Consider the following 25,266-nt stretch of genomic DNA (forward strand, 5'->3'; position numbering starts at 1 on the left):
ACGTCAGACTTTGGCGTGGTTTCTGACTTGAGCAAGTATTTTCGCAGCAACTGGCTGCAGCTGTGCTCCACAGAGCCGTGGTCAGAGCCGCCGTGGCGTCGGTGGTTATCGGCCCCCTAAACGTCTCCGAATGGATTACGAGGCCAAGGTCTTTCCCCACAGCGGCGGGTACGGACGCTACAACCGAACGGTGGTGGCGTTCAGCTGGTTCCCCAGCTTCGCCGTCATGCTGAACCTGTTCAGCGACGTCTTTTACACCACCATCCCGGACGCGTATCACTGCAAACCGGACCCGCGGCTTCTTCCCTCCGATTTCCTGCTCGCTAACTTCTCCAAGTCGGCTTATCTGAACCTGACCATCCCGTGGGTCAACGGTACCGGGCCTAGCCGTTGCGAGCTTTACAAGTACCGGGAGAACTCATCGGACTTTTCCGAACGCGCCCCCCGGCAGAAGGTGGGCTGCACCGATGGTTGGGAGTATGCTGGTATGTCGGGGCTCCAGAGCAACTTTGTTACGGAGGTAAACAGCTGATATTTATTATATTCAAGTTTTTTTTTCTTTTATTGTAACGCAATGGTGACGTTTTAAACTTTTTTTTAAATTAACTAAATGCTATATTAATGCAGTTACCAAAAATGTACTCAAGTTTTGTGCGCGGTTCAAGTTGTAATTTACAAAAAAGAACAAAAAAAAAAAAACAGATGATCCACCATATAACAATTCGATGTGGTCTCAATTGCAATTGTTTTGTTTTGCTTTGTCATTATAAATATATTAAGCATATCCAAATACTGACTTTTTGACTTCTAATCCCATCCGATATTTCTCACAGTTTTGCTGATACCATTGCAACTATTGTTAGGCCAGTAAAATAAATTCAAAATGTAACCAGTAAATGATAAATAACTTTGTTTTCAAGCAAAGAAATGCTTTGTTTACGATATTACACCATGATATGTTCTGTCATTATTTTCTAAAGAGATGTCAGTGGACATGTTTGCCTATTCGTTTGATATACACCAGCCTTAAAGCTCAATAAACACTGAAAAAAAACTTGCTATATACTGCAGGATAGAATCCAATCTTGTGAGCAGATCGGATACTTTCCGATCCCCCAAAATTAATCGTATCTGGCACCGATACTACTGAGAATTGGATCAGGACATCACTAGTTTAGGTAGGTAGTAAAAGAGAGTCAATGGTGTCAATGTCAGCCAGAGTTAAACTATGAGGTTACAAGACCTATATTAATCAAAACAACACAGTTTTTTTAGGGTTCTTTCTTTATTTCATTTATTTGATTCTATTTTTGAATGATTTCTATTTCCTTAGGCTCTTGGCTCATTTTTCATTGCCTGCTGTTGACAATCACAGACAAAAATAATTTCAATTGGAAGACTGTGTGTGAATGCTCACGTTACAGTGCCATTGATAGCACTGGACGTACACTCCATTTTGATGTGGAGGACAGGCAGTGAATGATCACTGCCAGCCTCTCCCAGTCAACATGGATTGGACGTCTTCCACTGTCAATGGCACCTAATGAGCTAAGATGCATGTCGTATTACTAGTATCTACGCAGAAATTACACAAGATATCACAACACCCGTCAAGAGACGAAAAGGATACAGCTGCAAAAGGCGAAAACATTGTTAGTGTGGGTTTGTTGCTCGTGGAATAGTAGGTTTGCTTTGAGGTTTATCCTCATCTTGTTGTGTGCAATACAAATAACGATCCATCCCAGTCTGCAAATATTAATTAAAATGTCTTCTACCTGATGGAGAGTAAAAAAAAGCAAAGCGGGATCCTCTGTTGTAAATGTTTTCACGTGTTTATATTTTAAAGTGTTTTCCTTCCTTAAGTGTTGGAATGCTATGTTGAAAAACATGAGTTGGAAAAGTTATTGTTGGGCAGCACTTGTCATTACTCTTACATTGACATTGAGTTTTAGCTTTCTCTGCTAGTGCAAATAGTACTGGTGCAACATGACTACATTGCTTGACTGGTTTTTAACTGTTGTTTTCTCATAATTTATGTCAAGTTACAACACAAAGGATAGTGTCGTTTACATTTATAGAGCTCCTGTGCCATGCCATGAAATTATTTTTAATCCAGTCTATCATTTACTAAGTTTGAGGTCCTCAACTAGCCTACCATGCATGTTTTGGGATGGGGAAGGAAACGGGAGTACCCTGGGAAAACCCACGGAAAAAGCATGCAATCTTCGCACACAATGGTCAGAAAACTCGATCTCAGAACTTTGAGGCAGACTACCATGATGCCACGTTTATTCATTAACATTTCAAATGTGTTTAAAATATGTTCTGTAACAATTCTATAAGAATATACAACATTTCACTGAACTGTACTCAAAGTTGATCCATGTGCAGTGTTTTAGAACATGGAAAATAGTTAATACAGAGTTAAATATTGATCAGTGGAGTTTCAATGCTGTACATCTAGCAGTTACAGGATGATACAATATCTATCAAATAGATTGGAGGGTAAAGGATGAATGGAAAAGAATGTCTTGACAGGCTTTATATTGAATTCTACTTCATTTTAATGTAATAATGCTGCCCGTCAGCAGGCATCTTGATTCAATTAGGCACAACATGATCTACATTCCCGCCTGCCCGCATCAGTGGTTGAGACTTTACAGGAAGCCTGTGATGGGCTCTGATGAAGCTAAAGTCTAATGAAACATGTTGTAGGCAGTTAGTTTATGTTACTGAGATTCTGTAATGATTTCAAATGTTCAGCTATTCTTTCATTTTTATTTTCACCAAAATTCCCACTGCAGAAATAATGTTTTCTTTTTTTCAAGTCAAGAATTAGTCTCACTTTCATCACTAATCATCTTCCAATTATTTGTGTGATTTGTTTTGTGTACAGTGGAACCTGGTATGCAATGACTACTGGAAAATCCCTCTACAACACATTTGCTTCATGACAGGATGGATTGTGGGTTACGTCGTCATCGGTTCTTTGTGTGACTGGTAAAGGCTCATTCTTACGTTAGTGCTCTTGTGATTTTGGCTGAAGTCAACGACATGACATGTCTTCCTTTTTCAGGGTCGGTCGTCGAAGGGGTTTTCTCGTGTCTGTCAGTTTGTCAAGTCTGTTTGGAGTGGCTGTATGCATATCCAACAGTGCTGCAGTTTTTCTGCTGCTACGCCTCTCACAAGGTGTCATGCTAGCTGGCATCTTTTTATCCTCATATGTAGCCAGTAAGTATACGTTCCATGACACGACAAAGTCTGTAATTTTCTTATGTTGGCACAACGTAGCAGAAGCAGGACAGGTGCAATGCAACTCTCAATACAAACCCTTTAGTTAAAAAGCAATGGGTGGTTTTAAAAGGTATTCATTTAAATATTCAATTGCGATCAGTTATGGGAACTCTTTGCTCACTGAAAGGTCAGAAAAGTTTTTTTTTTTAAATTCATGGTTCTCAAAGCTTACCCTTACAAGGGTCGACGGGGATTCTGGAGCATAAATACAGGACATTATAGTACTATCTTTGCTGCTTTTGATTAAGACTAACTAACTTAAAAAAGTACCATCATTATATAATCAATTGAATGTTCTATTATATTTTTTCCCTATGTAATGTTTATATGATTCCACATTAAGAACATGAATTGACACAATTGCACATGTGTATGATAAGTATAATTTCACAGACATGGTAATATTTCATAACAGGGAATTGCATCAGCGTTCAGAGATGTCTCTGCCTTGCAGGCATTCACGTAGAAAATGTTTTAGTCTTTCTACATTCCTATTTGGGGGAGTTAAAGGGCTTATCATTGATGTGGTGCTTTTTTATTATCCACACCCATCTCTGTTTTGGACATGCTGTACACATACTCGCCTCATTCTTAGAAGGTCAGTTCTACACTGATTCCACATTTGTCAGTCTTTAGTCTCATGTTGTGTTAGTGTTAGGGAAACATTTATGGCTGATGTCCTGCGGATGTAGTGTAGTGTCTCCACTGAGATGTGGAAACAATAGCAAGGCCACCACTAAAGCCAGAATGTAAGCAGGAAGGGAACTTCTAATTTTCTTTGTTCTTTTAACCGCCTTGGTCCAAAAGAGTTCAAGGTGACATTGATGGACGAACCTGTACTTCCTAGTTGTTTACTCTGAACATGTTTTTTTTTTTTTTTTTTTATCCCCAGGTAGGAACATGTTCTGTATTGTTGCTGTTTGAATTACACTGTAACATTTACTGCATTTTTTTAAAACACATTTAAACCCAACATATATGCAAAACCTCTTGGTACTTCCATTTGTTGTATTAACTCCCCTATAGACCTTTGTTTGAATATTTTTATATTTCCTGTTAAATCTATTCCGAATTCTAAAGTGTTTTATTTTTTTATTTTTTATTATCTGTTTTCGCAGGGTTGGAGATGTGCGACACCCCACGTCGTCTTATGGTTGCCATGGTTAGTGGCTTCTTCGCCATCTTTGCAGAGATCCTGTTGCCAGGTGTCGCTATTCTCTGTCGTGATTGGCCGGTTTTGCAGGCTGTTAACACATTACCACTGCTCCTGCTCATTTCCTATTGGTGGTGAGTCATACAAGGACAGCCACGTTTCGGCAGAAATGTAGGAAACAATTTTGCGACATGTTTATATTGGGGAGAATTTTAGCTATCTGTAACATGTGAGAACATGAAATACACAAGGTTTTTATAACAAAACTTAAAATAAGTTCATTCTCACACAAATTATATTATTCAATGTAAAAGCCAAAGCACCTGTGTTGTGTTTTTTCATGCCTTGTGTGACCACAATGTATATATTGAAGCATAATTATCTTGTTTAGCTGTGCATCATTGTTTCCTGAGTCTCCTCGTTGGCTATTGGCCACAGCTCAGATCTCTGAAGTGAAAAGGAGCCTCCAGGAGTTTTCCACTCGCAATGGCGTGTGTTTGCCGGATGAGCTCTTTCCTGGTGAAATATTAATATCAGGTGAGACCTCCCACACGCCATTGACAGAGCCACTAAATCAACAAGTTACCCCATGAGATCTTCTTGACAATAGTATAGTGAAAAATGAACTAACTATGTGGATGTTTACTCGGCACACTATATAGTGTTTATTGCAAATATACAGCAGACAATTCATATTTCCTCAGTTATAGTATATTAAGGATATTGATTTTCTTCAGATGCTTCTAATCTATAATTTGCCTCAATTTTAAACTCAATACTATACAGCAAAGTAGAAAAGTAATAGCTTTTGGACTGAATGAGCCTTATTGTTTGTTGTAAGGACTGAATTTTCAAAAGCGCCTGAATCGCATCGCATTATTCTTGTGGCCAAGAGTGAAGTATATTGTTTGTACTTCTGCCCATAGAGATAGAATCGGTTTTCAATGAAGATTGTGAGCCAAAGTATTATTCCATTTTGGAGCTGCGTCGGACCCGAGTTATCTGGAAGAACTGCCTCATCCTTAGCTTCACCCTGTAAGTTTTGTTTTTGGACTGATCGAGGAGAGGGGGTCATGTACTAGAAAAGTTCTGTGCTAACATCTTGGATTACTGAGAGGATTGTTGCCTTCCTTCTGTTCTAGTTTAATTGGAACAGGCATCCAGTACTGCTTCACCAGAAACCTGCACACGGCTACCAACAACTTTTACTTCAGCTATTTCGTCAGAATCGCCACTGGAACGCTAGCCTGTATCTTCATCTGTGCCACAGTCAATCGTTTCGGTCGTCGCGGTATGCTTCTGTTCTTCGCCATCATCACTGGACTGTCATCGCTGCTTCTGCTGGCACTCATTCAGTGTATGTCCATTTATCCTTATTCCCATCACAGATGTTATGGGTAAAAGTAATCAATACGGCATCTTTTCTCTCATTGTCAGATTTGCAAGGAGGCCTGGTGCTGGTGATTTCTATTGTGGGGCTGCTGTTTTCTCAAGCGCTTGCCACACTCAGCGTCTTCTTTGCTTGCGAGGTGATGCCAACTGTCGTGCGGTAAGTCTTCCATTTGTATTCAAGCGAAATAGCTACCAATATAGGCCTTGTCAGAAGATTGCCATGGTTTGGTTGAAATGTGTAGTCTGTACCATATGTGAATTAGCAGTTCCAAATTCCCCCAAATCTGCATTTTTCTTTTTGTCTGCATTCATTCGTAATGGCAAAAGTGTAACGGAGATGTTGTTTGACTGGCCTCATTGCATCTTTGTTCCTGCATCCACATCAGAGGCGGTTGCCTCGGCCTGGTGATGGCAGCGGGCTGTGTGGGCATGGCCGCCTCTTCCCTGATGGAACTCCAGAACAACGGGGGCTACTTCCTCCATCACGTAATCTTTGCCTCTTTCGCCGTCCTCTCCGTGCTCTGCATCATGCTGCTGCCTGAGAGTAAACGTAAGCCACTCCCCGACTCGCTGAAGGAAGGCGAGAGCCAGCGTCGGCCGCCGCTCTTCCCGTCCCAGGTGGACCGGGTGGATCTCCCCTTACTTCGCCCCCGAACGCAATTGTCAGAGTACAACCCTGACAACTACTCCCGACTTGTCACTGCCACCAGGAAAATGCTGACCAGAGACAGCATTCCTTATAGAATCTCCGTGCCGACTCGTCGGGGAGAGGAGAGTGAACCATTGAGGCAAGAGCCCTAAGATTGAGTGGTCATCTTTAAAGACCGCCATGTCCACTTGTTTATAACGCTTGAAAGAATCTTTGTGCCTGCCCAATTTATACTGTACAGTGGAAGCAAATTATTGAAATTGAAATAACACAGCGTTTGTTTTCCAAGGGGGAAAAATTCCAGTTGACCTCTCCTTGTATTTGCTGTGGCTATTCTGTGACATGACATACTATAACATCTGTGTGTCAGCAAAGGTTCTTTTTGTGCTCTCCGCTGAAGAATTTTGGACAGTGTCCGTGCTGTCCGTCATGTGAGTTGCAGCACTTTGTCCATTTGTGAGCAAATCATGCACTTTTCATTAAGTCGGACAGTGTGACTCACTAGTGTTTTCGTTGCAGCCTCATTGCGTTTCCATCAAACGATTTATGTTGAACTAATGAGAACACTAAGGGGGTTAGAATAGTTGTGGAGGCCTGGCCAGTTTTATGATTGTCTGGAATTTTTGGTGGCTGCATGAGGACGTTAGATGACACGCAAAAGTCAGATATTCTTTAATCCATTGAAGGTTTCACCAATATAGTATGTTGTTTACATAGGATCGCTCTAATGGCTTGAAACCATACTTGTATTTCGGATTCGATTTGACTGAGGCATTCTGGAAGAGTTAAACTGAGGAGGAATGTCTTGGGATGTTACCTCATGTGTCCTTCAGGCTCGGAATTGGACCAGTCACTGATTTTTGTGTCTTGTACTGAAAATGAATATATTAATTTTCATGCTCCATTTTCTGTGTTTATATACTTATGTCACCACATTTCTGGGCTGACTTTATGACAGTAGCAGGAGAAACTATTTTATTTGTACTTTTGTTTGTGTGTGTGTGTGTGTGTGTGTGTGTGTGTGTGTGTGTGTGTGTGTGTGTGTGTGTGTGTTGGGTTGGTTGTATGTGACCGTGTGTGTGTATATGTGTATGAGTATGAATATAACTTTTCTAAAGAACATCTGTGAGCTGTGTATAATTCTATCCTTTAGATGGCGACCTTGTCTTTAAAATACAACCATTCGTCTTTGTCATGTCACCGAGTTAACTGAAATATTTTGTCTATGTATTGAGAGAGCATCTCGCAATGACAAAGTCAGCCAAACGAATTGGTGATTAATTTAATAAACTTTTTCAATTTAGTAACATTTGACACATTTGTTTGATATGGAAGAGTTCTTATGCAACACCCATTAAAATGAGTTTCTGAAGAGCCAGAATTACAATAATAGCTGCACTGCTGAGTTGTGGGGGAGAAATTCCATCATTGGAGTATCCAACACTTGTCCTGCATGGGTTCTTCACTTCATCGTATGGGATGGGAACATCATCTGGGCTCAGCTTGCTTAGACTTTCTGCGACCTGACCAAAAATAAATAATCAGGCATTCGCAGGGCGATTGTCTATTTATTCCAATGGCGGTAAAAAAACAGTCATCAGAAGTTATATTGCTATGTTTTTGTTTCAACTAATCCAGCACATACAATTCATCTAATTAGGCAGTGCTTGACTGCAATCAGCTGAGTGATGACAATTATAATGCTAAAACATAAATTGATGAAAAGATATCGCCTTGACCTGTTGGAATGAAAGTGTAAACCCACGAAAGCCCTTTGTGGAATAGTTTAACCCAGCCCCTTTTTTTACTCTCACAGACAAATTACATTCTTCAATCAAGCGTACAAGGATGTTCTTGGGGTGTGGGTGTTAGAAAATGTAACCAGTTTAAAACCTACGACTACTTGACTGTGAGGCAAACATATTAGCCAACAAAATAGATTTTTTTTTCCATTAGACAACTTGGAGGTCGTCAATTTCAAGATGGAAGTCTTAACATCTGCCATGGTGGATCTGCTTTAATACCTATTTTATATTTTCCTGTTTCATCACCCTTCAACTCTGATGTTTACAGTCTTCCACACCTTAGATAATTCTCTTGGAGCACTTATCTTATCTTATGCAAGAGTTTCACAAGGCATGTGGTCCTGTGACTTGTTTAGACTTTTATGAAACTATCAACCAGGAGTAAACTGCAGAGCACTGCATTTTTACACGGGATTTTTTTGCATTGGCTAACGTAGTGGAGTACTGGAGTTATTATCAGTCAGAGTTGCCGCAGTGGGAATTTTGCATGTTAGGAGATCTAGGCAAGGAAGATAATCTTTAAAAACCTCCAGACTACTGAGAGACTTTGCGGTAAACTCAGTCTCAGTCTGCAGAAGGTCCCCACCTTGTGGACTTCCTGTGTGTGGCTCCAGTTTTTTTTACCTAGTTCTACAATGTCTTGTGTCTTTTGTCTGAAATGTTCTGAATACGGGATGAAATAAGGTTCTAATCTAATACATTTTCAATCAGGCCCAATCCAAAAAATATAAACTTGTTATAAAATTAGATTTTGCGGATGTAGGGCTTTCTTTGTCCATGTGTTTGAATAGCGACCAGTCACAGCTGTGCCATGTGTCTTACTGCTGCCAGCTGGGAGCCAGCACTTCAGTGCCATATAAAAAGCCTGTTTACTCTGTACTTGGAGATTTTGAAATGGCTGCATATCTTTTGTGTTTGTGGTACTTACCCCCTCCACTTGTTTGAAAACACGAAGCAAGTTCTCACTCAGAGCAGCTTTTATCTCTTGTTCAGACCACCCTCGTCTAAGCAGCTCAGCGACCAGATTTGGGACCTTGGACACGTCCTCCAGACCTTCTGGAAGTCTGGCTCAAAAGGAAAAAAAAGATTTTATTGATCATTACATTTCTTTAACAATTAAATTGATCACGACTCGTGTTGAAGGATTACCTATCGACGCCATCATAGTCACCACCAAAACCAATAATCCTTACTCCAGCCACTTTCCTTATGTGGTCAAAATGATCTGAAGTAAAAAAAACTTTTGAAATTGCATGAAGTTGTAAAGAATAATCCACACAATATGGCGTACTTAAAAGTCTTAAATTTTCTCCAAAATAGACAGTGCGCCTTATAATCCAGTGCGCCTTATATGTGGAAAAAACAGAAAACCAAAAACCACCACTGTCGGATATTAAAAAAACACAAACGCCTGAACTGAAACAATACTGTTAAATATGCAGATACCATCTTAGTTTACAAAATCTTCCATCATATAGCTCCTCCCCCACTGCAACATTTTATACAAAAAAAATCCAAAACATCAACAATGGCTCCCAGCGCCAAACTCCCAGCGCCGTCTAGTTGATATATACAGTGTTCCCTCTGTTATCGCGGTTAATGGGGACCGGGACCACCCGCGATAAGTGAATTCCCGCGAAGTAGGGATTCCCCTTCAAAAAATTTCCCAATATTGTTCAGGTAAATGAATGAGATACATTTACAAGTACTACTGCTTTCTCTCACAGGGTGGTGGCCCAGTGGATAAGTCATCTGTCTCTCACCTCTATGGCCCTTGGTTCAAATCCCAGTGCAGGCAAAGATTTTCACAATATTATTCAGTTAAAAGAATAAGTTCTAATGCCTAAGTGTCTAAGCGTATAAGTCTTCAGTGGTGGATGAAGCATTTTGTCCAAAAAATGACTAAGTGTTTCACCCCATTTCCTTGGATAAAAGGTTTCAACACCCATGTATAAGTGGGGCACGAGTTGGTGTAGTAGGTTGCTCACTCGTCCTCGACCTGTGAGTGGTGGCCCAGTGGCTAAGTCATCAGTTTCTCACCTCTTTGGTCTTGGGTTCAAATCCCAGTGCATGCAAGGATTTTCCCAATATTATTCAGGTAAATGAATGAGACAAAAGTATAAGTACTACTGCTTTCTCTCATAGGGTGGTGGCCCAGTGGTTAAGTCGTCAGTCTCCCACACCAGTGGTCCTGGGTTCAAATCCAAGTGCATGCAAAGATTTTCACAATATTATGCAGGTAAATGAATGAGACAAAAGTATAAGTATTACTACTTTGTCTCACAGGGTGGTGGCCCAGTGGCTAAGTCACCAGTCTGTTGCCTATGAGGTCCTAGGTTCAAATCCCAGTGCAGGCAAAGATTTTCACAATATTATTCAGGTAAATGAATGAGATAAAAATATAAGTATTACTACTTTCTCTCACAGGGTGGTAGCCCAGTGGCTAAGTCATCAGTCTGTCGCCTATGAGGTCCTGGGTTCAAATCCCAGTGCAGGCAAAGATTTTCACAATATTATTGAGGGAGATGAATGAGACAAGAGTATAAGTATTACTACTTTCTCTCACAGGGTGGTGGCCCAGTGGCTAAGTCACCAGTCTGTCGCCTGTGAGGTCCTGGGTTCAAATCCCAGTGCAGGCAAAGATTTTCACAATATTATTCAGTTAAAAGAACAAGTTCTAATGCCTAAGTGTTTAAGTGTATAAGTATTCAGTGGTGGATGAAAGATTTTGTCAAAAAAATGACTAAGTGTTTCACCCCATTTCCCTGGATAAAACGTTTCAACACCTATGTATAAGTGGGGCACGAGTTGGTGTAGTAGGTTGCTCACTCGCCTTCGACCGGAGAGACCGAAGGTTCGATCCCCGGTGTCGCCGGTTGACTGACCAAGCAAGCGGTCGAGGGTCGGCCGAAGGCCGACCCGAGAACGCCTTGTGCACAGACAGGTCCCTCCAACTGTCTGCCGAAGGCAGTTCGGAATATAACCTTTTGCTGAAAAATATGACTAAGTGTTTAATATAAATTAAAAAGGTTTTTCTTTTTTTTTTTCTTCTTCTTATTCCATTGACCAATTCTTCTTTCCAGTTATTTTCAGCCAAACGAGAGCGGGAATCGAACCCAGGTCTCCCAGATGGGAGTCCAGTGATCTAACCTCTGCGCCACCATCTGGCTACACTTTTCTTTGTAATCATTTGAGTGTCTTGAGAAGAAGTCCACAGAAACAACTAAGTGAAAAAGTGTCCCAACCGGGAATTGAACCCATGTCTCCAAGGCGGGAGTCCAGTGAACAAACCTCTGCGCCACCAAGTGACTACACTTTCTTTTGTCATCATTTGAGTGTCTTGAGAAGAAGTCCACAGAAACAACTAAGTGAAAAAGTTTTCCAACCGGGACTTGAACCCAGGCCTCCCAGGCAGAAGTCCAGTGAACAAACCCCTACGCCACCAAGTGACTAGACTTTCCTTGGTAATCATTTGAGTGTTTTGACAAGAAGTACACAGAAACAACTAAGTGAAAATGTGTCCCAACTGGGAATCGAACCCCAGCCTCTCACATGGGAATCACGCGAGTTAACCTCTACACCACGAATCAGTCACACTTTATTTTGTTCATTATTGGAAGGTCTTGACTACAAATATATAGAAAGGTCTTAAAAAAAGAGCCTTATTCTACATGGTCATTTTAAAAACAAAGCCATATTATACATGGTGATATTTTTTTTTAAAAGCCTTACTTTATATGGTCATTTTTTAAGAGATATTCCTTTACTATACTTGGTCATTTTTAAGAAAAAAAGCCTTACCATACATGGTAATTTTATTTAAAAGCCTTACTATACATGGTCATTTTTCAATAAAATTCCATTACTAGGTCATTTTTAAGATAAAAAGCTTTCCTATACAATGTATAGTAAGGCCTTTTTTCTTAGAAATGACCAAGTATAGTAAGGGATTTTTTTTAAATAACCATGTATAGTTAGGCTTTTAAAATGTGTTTTAACAAAAAAAAACTGTAAAATAAGTTGTTTTAATGTAATATTTGTATTTTTTCTCTCCAAAAAAAACCGCGAAGCTCTGAGTCTGCGATAGCTGAACCGCGAAGTAGCGAGGGAACACTGTAACACAATCCCTTAGCAATAATACTACTCCCACCGCAATTACAACTGCATCTTAAAATCCAGTGTGCCTTATAGTGAGGAAAATACAGTAATTGTTCCCCTTGCATTATGACGTTGATCTGCCAAAACCAAAGCACTGGTCAGTCTGACCGTGCACTCAGTTTTCTTACTGGTTTAAACAAAGAGTGCACTAGTACACAAACTCAAGTAGCTTTGTGTATTCCAAAATCTAGGACTGTTGAAATAACTTACCGGCAACATTGGCAACTGTGGCAGTGTGGGAGCAGGACACATAATCGTTGAAGAAGTTGATCATGACAATTCCTCCCGTTTCATTCTGTGCAGGCATATAAGGAACGTCACTCAAAAGTAAAAATTTAATAATGCACATAAAAGCCCATAAAAATGTAATATACTGCTACAGTATGTGCTGGTTTGCTGAACTGAAAAGAATGTTTGTCATCTAAAGGCATGTCTACGTTGTGAAATGCAATGAGGAATTCAAAATGCATGGTTATTTTTTTTTGTTGAGCTTCCTATCAACTATTCTGGAAAGACTTTTACAATAATAGGTCTTTTTTTGGATGGGTGTTTTGTCGTGAAAAACACAGGGAAGGTGATGATCTTTAAAATCGCCAGACTACTGGGGGACTGTGTGGTAACCTCAATCTAGTGATGGTCCCCACCTTGTGGACTTCCTGTGTGTAGCTCCAGTTTCTTAGCTAGATCTACAATGTCTTGTGTGTCTTGTGTATGTCTTGCTACTGCAACCGAGAAATTTCCCGAATACGGGATGAAATAAAATTCTAATCTAATCTAAGTGAAGTTACTATTGTTGAATGAGCACACAGCTAAACCTCATCTTAATCTATGCTGTAATTCATCTTTTGAGTGTATAACGTGGACTTTCGCACTCACCACTCTCTTGAGGACTTCATCGGGCACATTTCTTTTATGTGGACAGACCGCAAAAGCGGATGAGTGGCTGAAGATGACAGGGGCTTTGGAAATGTACAACACCTCATGCATCACGCTCACGGGCACATGGGACAAGTCGATCAGCATCCCGATACGGTTCATTTCTTCAATCAATTGCTGAAGTGGGGTAAAATAATTGAATGTTCATTCTCAACACAGTACGTACATCATGTCCATCCATTATTTTGGTGTTGCTGTCAAATTTGAAATGTTGATTAAAATATTGCTGGATATGCAGTTTGGCAACGAAATTCAAGACGGGCAGATCAACCCACATTTGCTACTTCATCATGGGTGGTAAATTTGGACTTTTAGTTTGAAATCATGTAACTCAGTTAATGGTTTTATGAACATGGTAACTTACCTCGCCAAAAGGAGACAGGCCGTTGTGTTCAGATGGTTCCGATCCAGTGTCCACAAGCCAGTTGTCAGCCCTGATGAAGAAATCGTATGAAGTAGTGTTCCCTCGGTCATAGCGGGTAATGAGGACCGGGACCACCCGCGATAAGGGAATTTCCGCCAAGTAGGGATTCCCCTTCAAAAATGCTTAATTTGAATTTAATTCCAAAAATTATTTTATTTTATTTTATTTTTTTTACCCCCCTGTATACAGTACACCATATAGAATACGAGTAGAGGGAGTGAAATTCATGTTATAACAAAAAACAAAAACAGTAAAATATGTTGTCTCAATGTAATATTTGTATTTTTATTTTTTCCCCCAAAGAATCCGCAAAGCTCTGAGTACGCAGTGGCTGAGCCGCGAAGTAGCGAGGGAACACTGTATATGTTTAGGGTTATCATGAGTAATACTGTAATCTGCAAATGAAATGCAATTGGAACAATAATGGGTTTTTTTTAAATTTAGAACTCCACCCATCTTTGCTTGCATGCAGGTCTTGTTTCAGTTTTGCTAACTTCAAGAAATACCAGCCCCAGCAAAGGTAGTTATCCTTTTTGTTGTTGTTTTTATTTTTACTAGTAGTCAATAGAGTTCAGCACTAACCGGTTATTCCTTTCAATGTTATATTTTTGAGCCAAAGTTTGTAGGAATTTATTTTGCTTGCCTTATCATAGTATTATTTATCATCATTGGTGGGTATATTGTTGGGGGTGTACTTTTGTGTACACATGTACTACCTACCAGGGTGTGTTGCACGAGTGGGTGAGTGTAAGGTAACGGACTCCCAGCTGGTACATTGTGCGAAGTGTCCCGAGACTGCTGTCAATAGAATGACCTCCTTCTACACCAATCAGGCTGGCCGTCTTATTTTGGGCAAACGCGTCAATGATGTCTGTGTAAAATAGGAAAGGACCACTTGAGCAGATATTTAAAAAAAATGTTCTAAAATGTCACCTGACCTCTGCTGCTTTTGGCAAACATGAATACGTCGGGGTATTTCTGACACATTCTGTGAATCACATCAATCTGCTCCAGAGTTTGTCGTACTGCATCTTTGTACTGGGACTCACATGGCACATAGGCTGACCAGAACTGAAAAGGAAGGAAGAGGAATAAACTGGAAAAACATGCATGTTAATAGTAATAGTATTTTTTTTCTGCATTGGAAAAGCTTGACTACGTGAAGCAATACAGCAAGGTAAAAAATTTTGATATTTTTTCAAGGTGTTTCATTTTCTCAACCGTTTTATCCTCATTAGGGTCGCGGGGGTTGCTGGAGCCTATCCCAGCTGACTCCAGGCCGGAGGGGGGGGGCACATTGAATCCGTGGCCAGCCGATCGCAGGGTACAAGGAGACAAAGGACAACCATTCACGCTCATACTCATACCTAGGGGTAATTTAGAGTGTCCAATCAGCCTACCATGCATGTTTTTGGAATGTGGGAGGATATCAGAGTACCCGGAGGAAACCCACGCAGGCCCGGGGAGAACATGAAAGTGTTGGGGATGATGATATAAAGGAAAGGGTGAAATGGATAATGTTGAATCCAAACAGGACAATCAGAAAGTCTAATAGTAGTAGTTATTAGTTAAGAGTGTCATCATGCAGTCAGCAAAGAACACTGAACAGGACTCAAAAACAATGTTAGAGTAATTAACATATCAGAAACATTCACAAAAAACACTCAGGCTGCAATGTTTAAACCACTAAATTACAACTACTAATTGGTTTTCCAACCAAGCAACATCTAATTTGGCAGTCCATAAATTGTTTTCTGAAACAATGCTTACCTAAAATTTGTTTACATGTTTATCTTTGAGCCTCTTGCAAATAAATATTTGATTTCCTTGCATCCTTAATGGTAGCACTTTGTAATTTAACAAAATAAGTAAACATGGAATTTTCATTGGTAGACCTTTTTTTTTTTGAGGTTTCTATTTCCAAATCGAGATTTGTATGAAAACTTCATAGCTTCTGGCCGCCATAGACTCAGTTGTGCTCATCATCTTTAAAAATCGACTTAATTTTTTGTACAATTTATTGTTCAAAAATCTTCACGTTAATCATTTCAGCATTGTCAGCCATTGAAGTGGCTCTCATTCAATTTTGCAAATGTACAGATTGAAATGAATCAGTCAAAACATACATAAGTATTACCTGCGCTCCCAGACGACCCATCTTAATCTTTGGTATATTGGTATGTGTTTTCTCCAAGGTGTTTAGATCCACTTTGTTGAGTTGGTTGTTGAATTGTATACGCAATTGCCAAGGCAGATCATTGTGGCTGAAAAGATCATTGAATTGAATGGAATGCCTTTATTAGCATTATACAATTACAATATGATTTAAAGCTTCACTTTAAAGTGCACACATAAGAAGTCATAAAAAGATTTATATACAATAAAAATGAAGTGAGGTTAAAAAAAAAGTGATTAAATGTTTAGCAGTATTGAAAAGCAAAGAGCGTCAAAGTCAAAAGATTTCTCATGAAGTGAAGAACAAGAGGAAATATTTCACCCGTCAATGAGCGGCGTCTCAGACATCAACTTCAAAGCTCTGCTGATGTACGAGTCCTTGGCTGAAGAGATGGACCAACATGCGAAAAAAAGCAAAGACAGACCTTGCAACATTTTGCAAAACAGAGCAAACTTATTAACAAACTAAACGTGCGTCCCCTTGTCAACTAAGTAAATACTACTCAACAAGTGGTTCTCAAGAGCTGTCGTGTAACCTCTGTAGTCTTTGTCAAATCTCTATCCAACTTCAATGTAGAGCCCCTCCTCTCTCATGTTTCTCATTATAGTGTTGTTTGTCGTAAAGTGCATAGCAGTTTAACTATGTAGACCTTTCTACAGCCATAAAACAATAGATGTTGGTTAATGTTGTCGTGAAACTGTCATCGTAAAGAATCTTCAAAAAGCAATGCTTCTGATTTAGTTCCAACAGATTGTAACCAAGTATTTGGGGGACTAAAGACCCTCATTTGCCTACCAATGCAACACAAATCCCTGGCCCTCCTTGTGCATATGGTAACTTTAATGAGTCCCGTGACACTTTTTTCATTTGGAATATGCTTGGGTAGCCAGAAAGTCAACATAAAGGTCATTACATTGATTGCTATGAAATAGGGACTGTACAAATTCCATTCAGAGCTGTTTTATGATGAGATTTTTTTTACTCCCAAGGTGCATGATTGCTTATTTCTGTTATCAGATTAAATAAATCCAGAGTTCATGTGTGAATGCCACAGGATGATAACCCCCAAATCTTCAATGTCATTGACATTAAATGTCATTTACATTAAATGTCGCTGGGCCGGATTAAATAGCCTAGCGAGCCGTATGTGGCCCGCGGGCCGTAGTTTGTCAATGTCTGCACTACACTATGTTCAAGTGTATAACGAACATCCATTCATTTGTCAATTTAGCCACTTTATTTGTTTTTGTTTGTGTTCCCATCCGCGATATGCAAACAACATTGCAAATAAGTAACTGCTTCCGTTAGTTCACGCGCTTCTATGAATGTGCTCGGGCATCCCAAAATTATTTAAAATTCAGGGTCAGTTCCCGGTCACTATGGTAACAAACCAGGACCCACCGTTTAAATTGCTTGGAGTCTGATCCTGATTGAAATTTTCACAAACACAGTTAACAGAAATTTTATCAGTATTTCTCCAAAAAAAACATTTCTTCATTCAGTTCATTAACGCTCATATTTACTAGTGTTGCGGCGGTACAAAAATGAATGAAAAAAAATATGAAACCAGAGAAAAGTATATATTTTCTATAGTTCATGTTTATTGTGTATTTGTATATATTTGTATATACATATGCTAACTTTTTAAAAATTTGTATTGTGTGCATAATGTGTAAGAATATGCTTTCTCACAAGTGAATATAAGACTACACTTATCCAGAACACCACACACGTACACAGGCAATTGAAAGACACGACACTATGTGCAAAGCCACTTAGCACCTTGCAATTTATCAGCTTGTGTTGAAGGGAAGGGCACAAAAGGGTGAAGCTTGTGTTGCTGTTGATTGTCAGAGAGTGTGCGAGCGAGAAAGGGAGTGTTTGGGAAAGGTGGGGAGAGGGAGAGACTGGGGGAGACAGAGATAGACGATGAGAGAGGGGCGAGAGGGGGGGGGAGGGAGAGATAGAGAGATAAAGAGAGGGAAAGAGAGAGAGAGGGGGAGAGAGAGAGAAAGGGAGGGGGGAAGGGGAGAGGGAAGGAGAGAGGGAGAGAGGGAAGGAGGGGGAGAGAGAGAGAAAGGGAGGGGGGAATGGGAGAGGGAGAGAAGGAAAGAGAGATGGAGAGTGAGAGGTAAAGAGAGAGAAGGAGAGAGAGAGAAACAGGGAGAGAGAAACAGGGAGAGAGAGAAGGGGAGAGAGAAACAGCGAGAGAGAGAAGGGGAGAGAGAAACAGGGAGAGAGAGAAACGGGGAGAGTAACAGAGAGCAAGAGAGAGAGAGAAGGAGAGGGAGAGAGAGAAACGGGGAGAGTAACAGAGAGCAAGAGAGAGAGAGAAGGAGAGGGAGAGAGAGAAGGAGAGGGAGAGAGAAGGAGAGAGAGAAGGAGAGAGAGAGAGGGAGAAAGAGAGAGAGAGAGAGAGAGAGAGAGAGAGAGAGAGAGAGAGAGAGAGAGAGAGAGAGAGAGAGAGAGAGAGAGAGAGAGAGAGAGAGCACCTTGTGTTTTATTTAGATTGTCGGCTTAGTTTGCTTTAATTGAAGTTCAATGCAAGTCAGATTGCAGCTGGCGTACGCTCACCATTGGAGGAATTGAATAGAAAAAAGAACATTTCATTCACAGCAAAGTCCAAGGTGTGATTCATGGAAGTGACCCACGGTCCTCACCAGGACAGTTACAACTCAGTTAGGTATTTTTTTTTCTTTTATATTTGTCATTGTTATACTTGCAAAAGTGACGTTCTATTAATAAACGAGGCTTTGTAAAACATGCTGAGTATTTGCAACATCTGGACTCATTTTCTCTCGCTTATCGGAGATTTCAACATTACAATTTCATTAAAAAACAAAAGCAAGAAAAAGAATTGATGCATGGTAAGCCTCTTTTATTACTGTTGAAAATGTTAAAGTTATTCTTAGTTGTTGTTCAATACTTTTTTTTTTTACTTATGTTTTAGGATGCAATCATATGTGTATGTTAGCGTGTCGGCCTCACCGTTCTGGAGTTGAAGTTTTGAACCCACGTGGAGTTTGCATGTTTTCCCCGGGCTAGCTTGGGTTTTCTCCGGGTACTCTGGTTTTCCACCGATTCAGGGTGTCCTCAGCCCGGTGCCCGAAGTTAGCTGGGACAAACTCTGGCATCCCCCTTGGATAAGCGGTTCAGAAAACTATCGTAGTGGAATGTAGTCCTCACCAGAGCTAGATGAATATGTGGAAAGATTAGATGATTAATAATTCCACTACAGGGGGCTGTGAATCATATAATAAGGCATGCTGTGACGTCACATTGCGAGTCCATGCCCAATTCCAAAGCCTTTGCAGAACAATTTTACTGGATAACCTGATTGCAATCAAATTAAAACTTCACAGGAAACACACTTCGCCCAGAGCTCACTTTCATTTCAATTCATACAACTGTTTAAAAATTGGAAAATTACTCTCGAGCTTCTTTAAATAGAGTTCGCTGCAACTTTTTCTTCTATTTTTCTAGATCACTTGCCTATTAACTCATGCTAGTTAAATTGGTGGACCATAAGGGCCTGCAAGTCATTCTCTGCTGGCCTAAAAAATATCGGAATCACAGACTGATGTTAATTATATTTTGGCCCTGAAATCATTCCAAATTGTCTGTCAGATTCCTTTCATTTTTTTCCCCTGGTTGCACTTTTTCCAAATGTGTGTTTTCATATTAAAGCATTTAACCAATCACATTTCAGCCATCATTTGTTGCCAGGGTTAGAAATTTACCTGATAAGCCTTCGCAATCAGTTCTGCAGGCCCTGCAGTATAAAATAAGCGTCCATTAAACTGTTGCTTTAACCAATCAGATTTCGAGTTGGCGAAACCAGTTTCTCTTAGGCGTAGGGATGTGTCATCACTTTCACAAATTATGATTAGCTAGCGATAGAGCGGACTACCCAGAGCTAACAAACTATCTGTAGCGAGCTGCACAGGCAAATATATTGTTGTGTTGATTTGATAGTGGAGGAGAAGAAATGGATATGGTTGCAGATTTAAATGCACGTTATCATGAAAACAATGATATTTTGTGTCTATTTTTAATATGCATGACCGAGGTCACAGTTCAAATTGGCCGCCACCAATCTTCAAAATGGCGGACGAGCCAGCAGCCAGTACGGTAGTGGACTGCAGAGCCGCTCAGAAGTGAGGATTTATCGGAGAAATACCTGATAAAGCAGGGCATTCGGTAAGTTGTCATTTGGGGATTTTGAAGCCCCAGTTTTCATTTTAAGAGTGATTTTTGACGGAAGCATGCTTCCTTCTATCATGTGCTATAGCCCCACGTGGATGGAGAGCAAAAAATGTTTGCAATTGGCTACATTGCGTTACCTATAGCTCTTTATGTTTAATAAGAAATCATTCCATCGTGTCTTTCAGTTCCTCAAAGACTACAAACTGCTGGGAAACATCAAGAATTTGGCCAAAACGCCCAAAAAAGAGCAGCTTGTTGACGCAATAACAAAATGTTTGTCAGTAAAGTGAGTCATTTTCTAAATGGTTTCTATTTTATCTATTTGTGTAAAAAATTCAATGACAGGGTTCCGTATTCAAGGCTTTGCTAAATCAGCTTTAAAAAAAAATGTTACATTCATGTTTTGAATGAAAACACACTTGAACTGGTCTGATGTTGATTTTTATAGCAATATTGTGTGGATAACTCTCCTACACAGGGCCACAACTGGAGGTGTAAGGAATAAATACGTGCATTTACAGAATATATACATTTTACCCTGAGCTTGTAATCCCTTCACTTTCTTAAAGGAAGATCTAAGGGTTTGAACCTTTTTATTTTGAAGTTTTGTTTTAACAAAGCCTAAGTGAGACATTCATTCCATAATATCATGGGTCATTTTTGACTATAGTTTAAACAGATGATTAAAATAACCATTTTCCTTAAGTGTATGTAGAGAAAATCCAAAAAATAGTAAAAATTAGTTTCCCATTGAATAACTTAATTGATTTTTACAGAAATGTATACTAACTTTCTTGTTTTGTGAAACAGTACAACTTTCCAAATGTAAGTTTGAGTTATTTACAAGACGCTTGTAAGCATACGAAACATAATTCTGCTTTCAGCAGCAGAACGAGACTGTCGGCATCAGGCGTGCTAAAGGAGTGATGGAGCCACCAAAGTCCACTCTCAGACTGTTTGAAAGTAATGGCTTTGACAGGGATATTCATATTTTAGAGACCACGTAGGCGAACCCTCTTGCACCCTGATGCTGAGCTGCTAAAAGAGGACTTCTTTAAAAGCCAGCTGCTCCTTTTTTTTTGGGTTCTAGCAACGGATAACCAAAATAGACCAACATTCTTTGTATCCTTTCTGCAAGTGAATAGCTTTTGGGGTATCCTGTATATGTCAATGTTCCAATTATGCAATCATTGTCTTCTGAATTTGGCAACTAAAAAGTTGTCAATTTGGATCATTTCCACGGCACATTTGGGCATTTTATGTCATTACACTGACAGGTAGGTGTATGCTATTTTTGCAGCCTTTACATTTATAGAAACTCATCTAAGTGGAAAAGTCTCGAGAAGTGGGGAGCATGCAGAGTGGTTATTATTTCTACCTGCAATGTGGAGTGCAAATCTCGGTTATGGAACTGCAGTCTCCACCGGGTTTGTTGGGTTTTCTCTTCTTTCATCTCAACTTCCTAAATTATGCATCTTAGGTGAAGCAAAGGCTCTAAACAAGCCGTAGGTGCAAAAGTGAAAGGCTGTCTGTCTGTTTACCAATTCAATGTTTACTCTGCCTGGTGGGGTAAAATTCAGTTTCCCTGCAAACAAGAACAAGGGCTTTAAAACACAAATGATTTAAATCACAATAATTTCCTCAAGAAATTGCTTTTCTAGAGGAGAACCTTTCTCACGTTACTTTATGTTTGGATTTAATAGAAAAATGGTGTCTTATCAGTCCTTAACGTACCTGGAAAGTTGCGATTAAAGTTGTGTTTGCATTCCCACATTTTGCTTGACTTACTTTTGACCCTCGTCGTTTTTGGAACTGTAAATTAGAAATTCTCTTCTAGCTCAAAAGCTATATATTCAATGAAAAAATGTGTATATTTTTGGGAGGTAAGCCGCTATTCCAATTAAGTGCTGACTGACCCTGACCAAACTGAATTATCTGACCATGTATTCCAACAACTAGTGGCAATTTGACCATGTAGACAGCCTCCAAATGGAAAGCAGGATGATGAAAAAGAACATATCTAATTCTGCAATTATAGTGAATATTTGACTTGCACAATGAAATCAACTTAGCCTTTTTCATGACGTTGCCAATATGTCACTGTAATATATATGGGAGTCACTAATATTGTCAGATTGAGCGATTGTTTGACATAATGTAATTTCCCTTTTTGAACTCCTTTCAGATGTTCCTTGCTTCACTCTGCCTCTTTATGGCACCTCTACTTTTATGATAACATGCAAATTATCCCAGGGTTGCATTTGAACAGCCACTATAGAAATTTGAATGCAGAAAACGTACAACAGCTAGAAGCAGTGAGTCAGTCTTGCGACACTGAACAAGGCTGATTGAATGGTAGTCATTTTCCAAAAGGATCTAACACAGCCATCGGTGTGCCTGCAGAGGAGCGTCCGTTTAAGCACGTTATCAAGAATTCTAAGAGTGGTTGTATTCAAATCAAGTGTGCACAAGAAGCCAAGTGTTTAGGTGACTGAAGGTAAAAGGACAACTTGTTCATGTACAGCATGTGCGGCAAAAGATATATTCATCTCTTTATTCTTTTTATTTTTTTTAACCCTAATTTGTTTAGCTATTCACAACATTTTTTGGAAACATTCACTTTCTCCGCCTATGAAGGACAATAGGTCATTATCTGAAAAAGCCTCTCCCCCAGGATGACATTCAGCGTTTCAAATAGTAATTTTCTCACACTGATAAAAATGAAAAAGGTTATTATGTCTATTGATTGAGATAATCATTGACATACATATTAAATGTATTTTTATGCAGGAAAAAAAGGATCCACAGAGCAAGAAATTATAGACTGGAGACAGTTGTTGCCACGATTCGGCTTTAACCATTTTTCTCCCTTTTAAAATGGGTTAATTCAATTGTAATTTCTAAGTCTTAGTCTTTTTTTTTAAATTATAGTTAAACCGGGTATTGCTTGATTTTTTTACATAATATTTCTATTTTAATTACTTTTTAATAATTAAATTAAAAGTGTTTAATTCTGTGAATCGTTAGCCCGTCGGCGTTACAGCTCTTGAGTCTTGGATTTACATGTTCTCCTGAGGCCTGCGTGGGTTTTCTCCGGGTGCTCCGGTCTACTCCCACTTTCCAAAAACATGCATGGTAGGCTGATTGGACACTCTAAATTGCCCCAAAGTATGGGTGTAAGTGTGCATGATTGGCCATTGTCTCCTTGAGTGGCGGTCAAGACCTTTCAATAATGACAAAGTAAGGTGTGGCCAATTCGTGGTTTAGAAGTTCACTTAACTGACTGCGATGTAGGAGGCTGGGGTTCAAATCCCGGTTGAGAAACATTTTCCCTTAGTTTTTTCTATATTTTTGTAGTCAAGACCTTCCAATATTGATAGAAGAAATTGTAGCTAATTCGTGGTGTGCAGGTTTGTTTTTATTTAAGGGAAAATGATTACCAACTGGGATTTGAACCCTGTCTGCCCCTAGTATTGATGGACAAAATATAATATATGATTGAGATATTTCTTAGGCCAGCAGAGAAGGCCTTGAAGGCCCTGACGCCACACCAATAGTAGGTGGTTAGGTAGGTAAGTAGGTGTGTGGGTTGGTAGGTCGCCAAGTGTATGTGGGTGGGTAGGAATGTGGGTGGGTAGTTTGATAGGTAAAATGGTAGAAAAAAAATAAGTTTTTTTTGTGAAATCAAGATTCAATGATATAAGATCATGCAGTTATTGATTTCATTAAGGCAGTTTTTTTCCTCAATATTTGACAAAGCTCGAAGGTTACAAACAGATGAGGCAGAAGAGGAGGAAGATAAGAAGGCTGCGGAGGTGGAACTTGTGACTGCTGGGAACTTGCTGTGTTATAAGAGTGCGTCCATGCAGAAGCTGAAAGACGTCCGCAGAGCGCATCCAGCACTCTTTAGAGCGAGCCAGGATGGACTGAGGAGAGAGCGAGAGAATGGGGAATGCTTCTCCAAAGCAACATTTCCACTTCCTGCTTCACAGCAGTAGTTTCACTGATAATCAATCCAGGTTACACAGTCAAGCGTCTTTTGTTGGATTACGTTTCCTATTCAATCTTTGATCACCAGCTTCATAAGGGCAGGTAAGAAAGAAAGTCTTCATTTTTTTTGTTTCATGTATTTTTTTAAATTTAGTATTTATTCTTAAAAAAGGAACCTTAAATGGGCTTTCAAATCATGTTACAAGTTTTTTGGGGGGAAATGATGTATTTGCCCATTCAGCCATTTAATGATGAATGAAGTACACAGTGCACTAAATCAAGTGTATCAAACTATTTTATAGAATGAGAGCATAAAATGATCAATGTATTTGCCTAGCAACTTTTAGTTTTCATAACTGTCTAGTTATAATGATCAATTTCTCCATTTGTCACAAATGTGACAGGTCTCTTCGTTATATGGTATTTTGAACCTGCATCTACCAACCTTTGACAGGAATTAGATTGAAGGCACTGCACCTCAATCTGACCAATGTTGTGCTTCTGTCATTGCTTTTTTGGCTGTATTTGAACCATTGTCCTGTTTTAAGACCTGTGCTTTAGCACATCATTCCTTATAATGCATTGGTAGTCTTCGATTTTCACTGCAGCCTAAACACAGATTCAATTTAGCCTGTGACACATGTCGAAACAATAGAAGAGGTTTGCAACAGGGAATGAAATTGTGTTCCTCACATGTGATATTATTAGAAAACATGGCCCTGCTTTGCAACCCTGACACACCAAATCTGTCAATCACAGTCAGTGAGCAGGAGACCTCAGTCACATATACTAAATCGAATGTGCAACCAACATAAAAGTTCCATGAAATACAATTCTTATAGCTATTTTAATTGTATATTACATTTTAAAAATGCAGCTTGACTTTCCCCAATAGTAAAAAAGTCCATAAAAGGCATTCACATCAATGAGGTTGGTATGGAAAAAGATGGGTGGCCAACATTAAGATGACAATATGTCCTTAAATGTGCTACAGTGGCTGTGAGATGTTTTTCTGTCTACAGCTACTTTGAAATTTGCATCTCATTTTTTGAAGTAGCATCTTTTCCTCCTCATTTTCTCATC

The 25,266-nt window shown here is 39.6% G+C and overlaps 3 protein-coding genes and 1 long non-coding RNA gene across 7 annotated transcripts in view; 2 read left to right on the forward strand and 2 right to left on the reverse strand.

Annotated features, from left to right (window-relative positions):
• Window positions 1–8,904, forward strand: slc22a31 (solute carrier family 22 member 31). 2 transcript variants are annotated; one of them, XM_077712815.1, is made up of 9 exons: window positions 1–520; window positions 2,897–3,000; window positions 3,077–3,231; window positions 4,413–4,581; window positions 4,839–4,984; window positions 5,374–5,482; window positions 5,590–5,804; window positions 5,885–5,996; window positions 8,305–8,904. In XM_077712815.1, the coding sequence occupies exons 1-9, from the start codon at window positions 131–133 to the stop codon at window positions 8,393–8,395; spliced, it is 1,491 nt and encodes a 496-aa protein (XP_077568941.1). In that variant the 5' UTR covers window positions 1–130; the 3' UTR covers window positions 8,396–8,904. The 2 variants fall into 2 exon arrangements, with proteins under 2 accessions (XP_077568941.1, XP_077568940.1); XM_077712814.1 differs by lacking the exon at window positions 8,305–8,904 and adding an exon at window positions 6,226–7,487 and having other exon boundaries at window positions 2–520.
• Window positions 7,757–19,123, reverse strand: dpep1 (dipeptidase 1). Of its 3 annotated transcripts, none has more exons than XM_077712817.1 (10): window positions 16,309–17,212; window positions 15,949–16,075; window positions 14,750–14,882; window positions 14,532–14,682; window positions 13,752–13,821; window positions 13,328–13,504; window positions 12,662–12,746; window positions 9,443–9,518; window positions 9,222–9,357; window positions 7,757–8,011 (listed from the first exon to the last, which is right to left on the reverse strand). In XM_077712817.1, exons 1-10 carry the CDS (start codon window positions 16,419–16,421, stop codon window positions 7,829–7,831), a joined length of 1,251 nt encoding a protein of 416 aa, XP_077568943.1. In that variant the 5' UTR covers window positions 16,422–17,212; the 3' UTR covers window positions 7,757–7,828. The 3 variants fall into 3 exon arrangements, with proteins under 3 accessions (XP_077568943.1, XP_077568944.1, XP_077568942.1); XM_077712818.1 differs by lacking the exon at window positions 7,757–8,011 and adding an exon at window positions 18,976–19,123 and having other exon boundaries at window positions 8,039–9,357; window positions 16,309–16,369; XM_077712816.1 differs by lacking the exon at window positions 7,757–8,011 and having other exon boundaries at window positions 8,039–9,357; window positions 16,309–17,215.
• On the forward strand, window positions 18,443–21,977 carry LOC144194053 (uncharacterized). The gene is made up of 3 exons (XR_013325820.1): window positions 18,443–20,187; window positions 20,379–20,479; window positions 21,078–21,977. It is a non-coding gene; the product is annotated as an uncharacterized LOC144194053 (long non-coding RNA).
• The window catches only part of dhodh (dihydroorotate dehydrogenase), a 20,961-nt gene continuing 14,730 nt past the window's right edge, over window positions 19,036–25,266 (reverse strand). Inside the window, exons 12-13 of the mRNA XM_077712819.1 lie at window positions 21,572–24,119; window positions 19,036–19,178 (exon numbers count right to left, since the gene is read on the reverse strand). Coding sequence (XP_077568945.1) covers window positions 23,961–24,119 — 159 coding nt within the window. The 3' untranslated portion in view covers window positions 19,036–19,178; window positions 21,572–23,960. The remainder of the gene's footprint in view (window positions 19,179–21,571; window positions 24,120–25,266) is intronic.

The sequence above is a fragment of the Stigmatopora nigra genome, chromosome 3, assembly GCF_051989575.1.
Source record: "Stigmatopora nigra isolate UIUO_SnigA chromosome 3, RoL_Snig_1.1, whole genome shotgun sequence".
Taxonomy (NCBI): domain Eukaryota; kingdom Metazoa; phylum Chordata; class Actinopteri; order Syngnathiformes; family Syngnathidae; genus Stigmatopora; species Stigmatopora nigra.

Coding starts and splice junctions, on each gene's coding strand:
- slc22a31 (XM_077712814.1), top strand. CDS start 131: ATGGATTACGAGGCCAAGGTCTTTCCCCACAGCGGCGGGTACGGACGC. Junction 521..2,896: donor AGAGCAACTTTGTTACGGAG/GTAAACAGCTGA, acceptor TTTTGTGTACAG/TGGAACCTGGTATGCAATGA. Junction 5,805..5,884: donor TCTGCTGGCACTCATTCAGT/GTATGTCCATTT, acceptor TCTCATTGTCAG/ATTTGCAAGGAGGCCTGGTG.
- dpep1 (XM_077712816.1), bottom strand. CDS start 16,421: ATGTTGCAAGGTCTGTCTTTGCTTTTTTTCGCATGTTGGTCCATCTCT. Junction 14,683..14,749: donor GTTTGCCAAAAGCAGCAGAG/GTCAGGTGACAT, acceptor TATTTTACACAG/ACATCATTGACGCGTTTGCC. Junction 13,505..13,751: donor GCCTGTCTCCTTTTGGCGAG/GTAAGTTACCAT, acceptor ACCCCACTTCAG/CAATTGATTGAAGAAATGAA.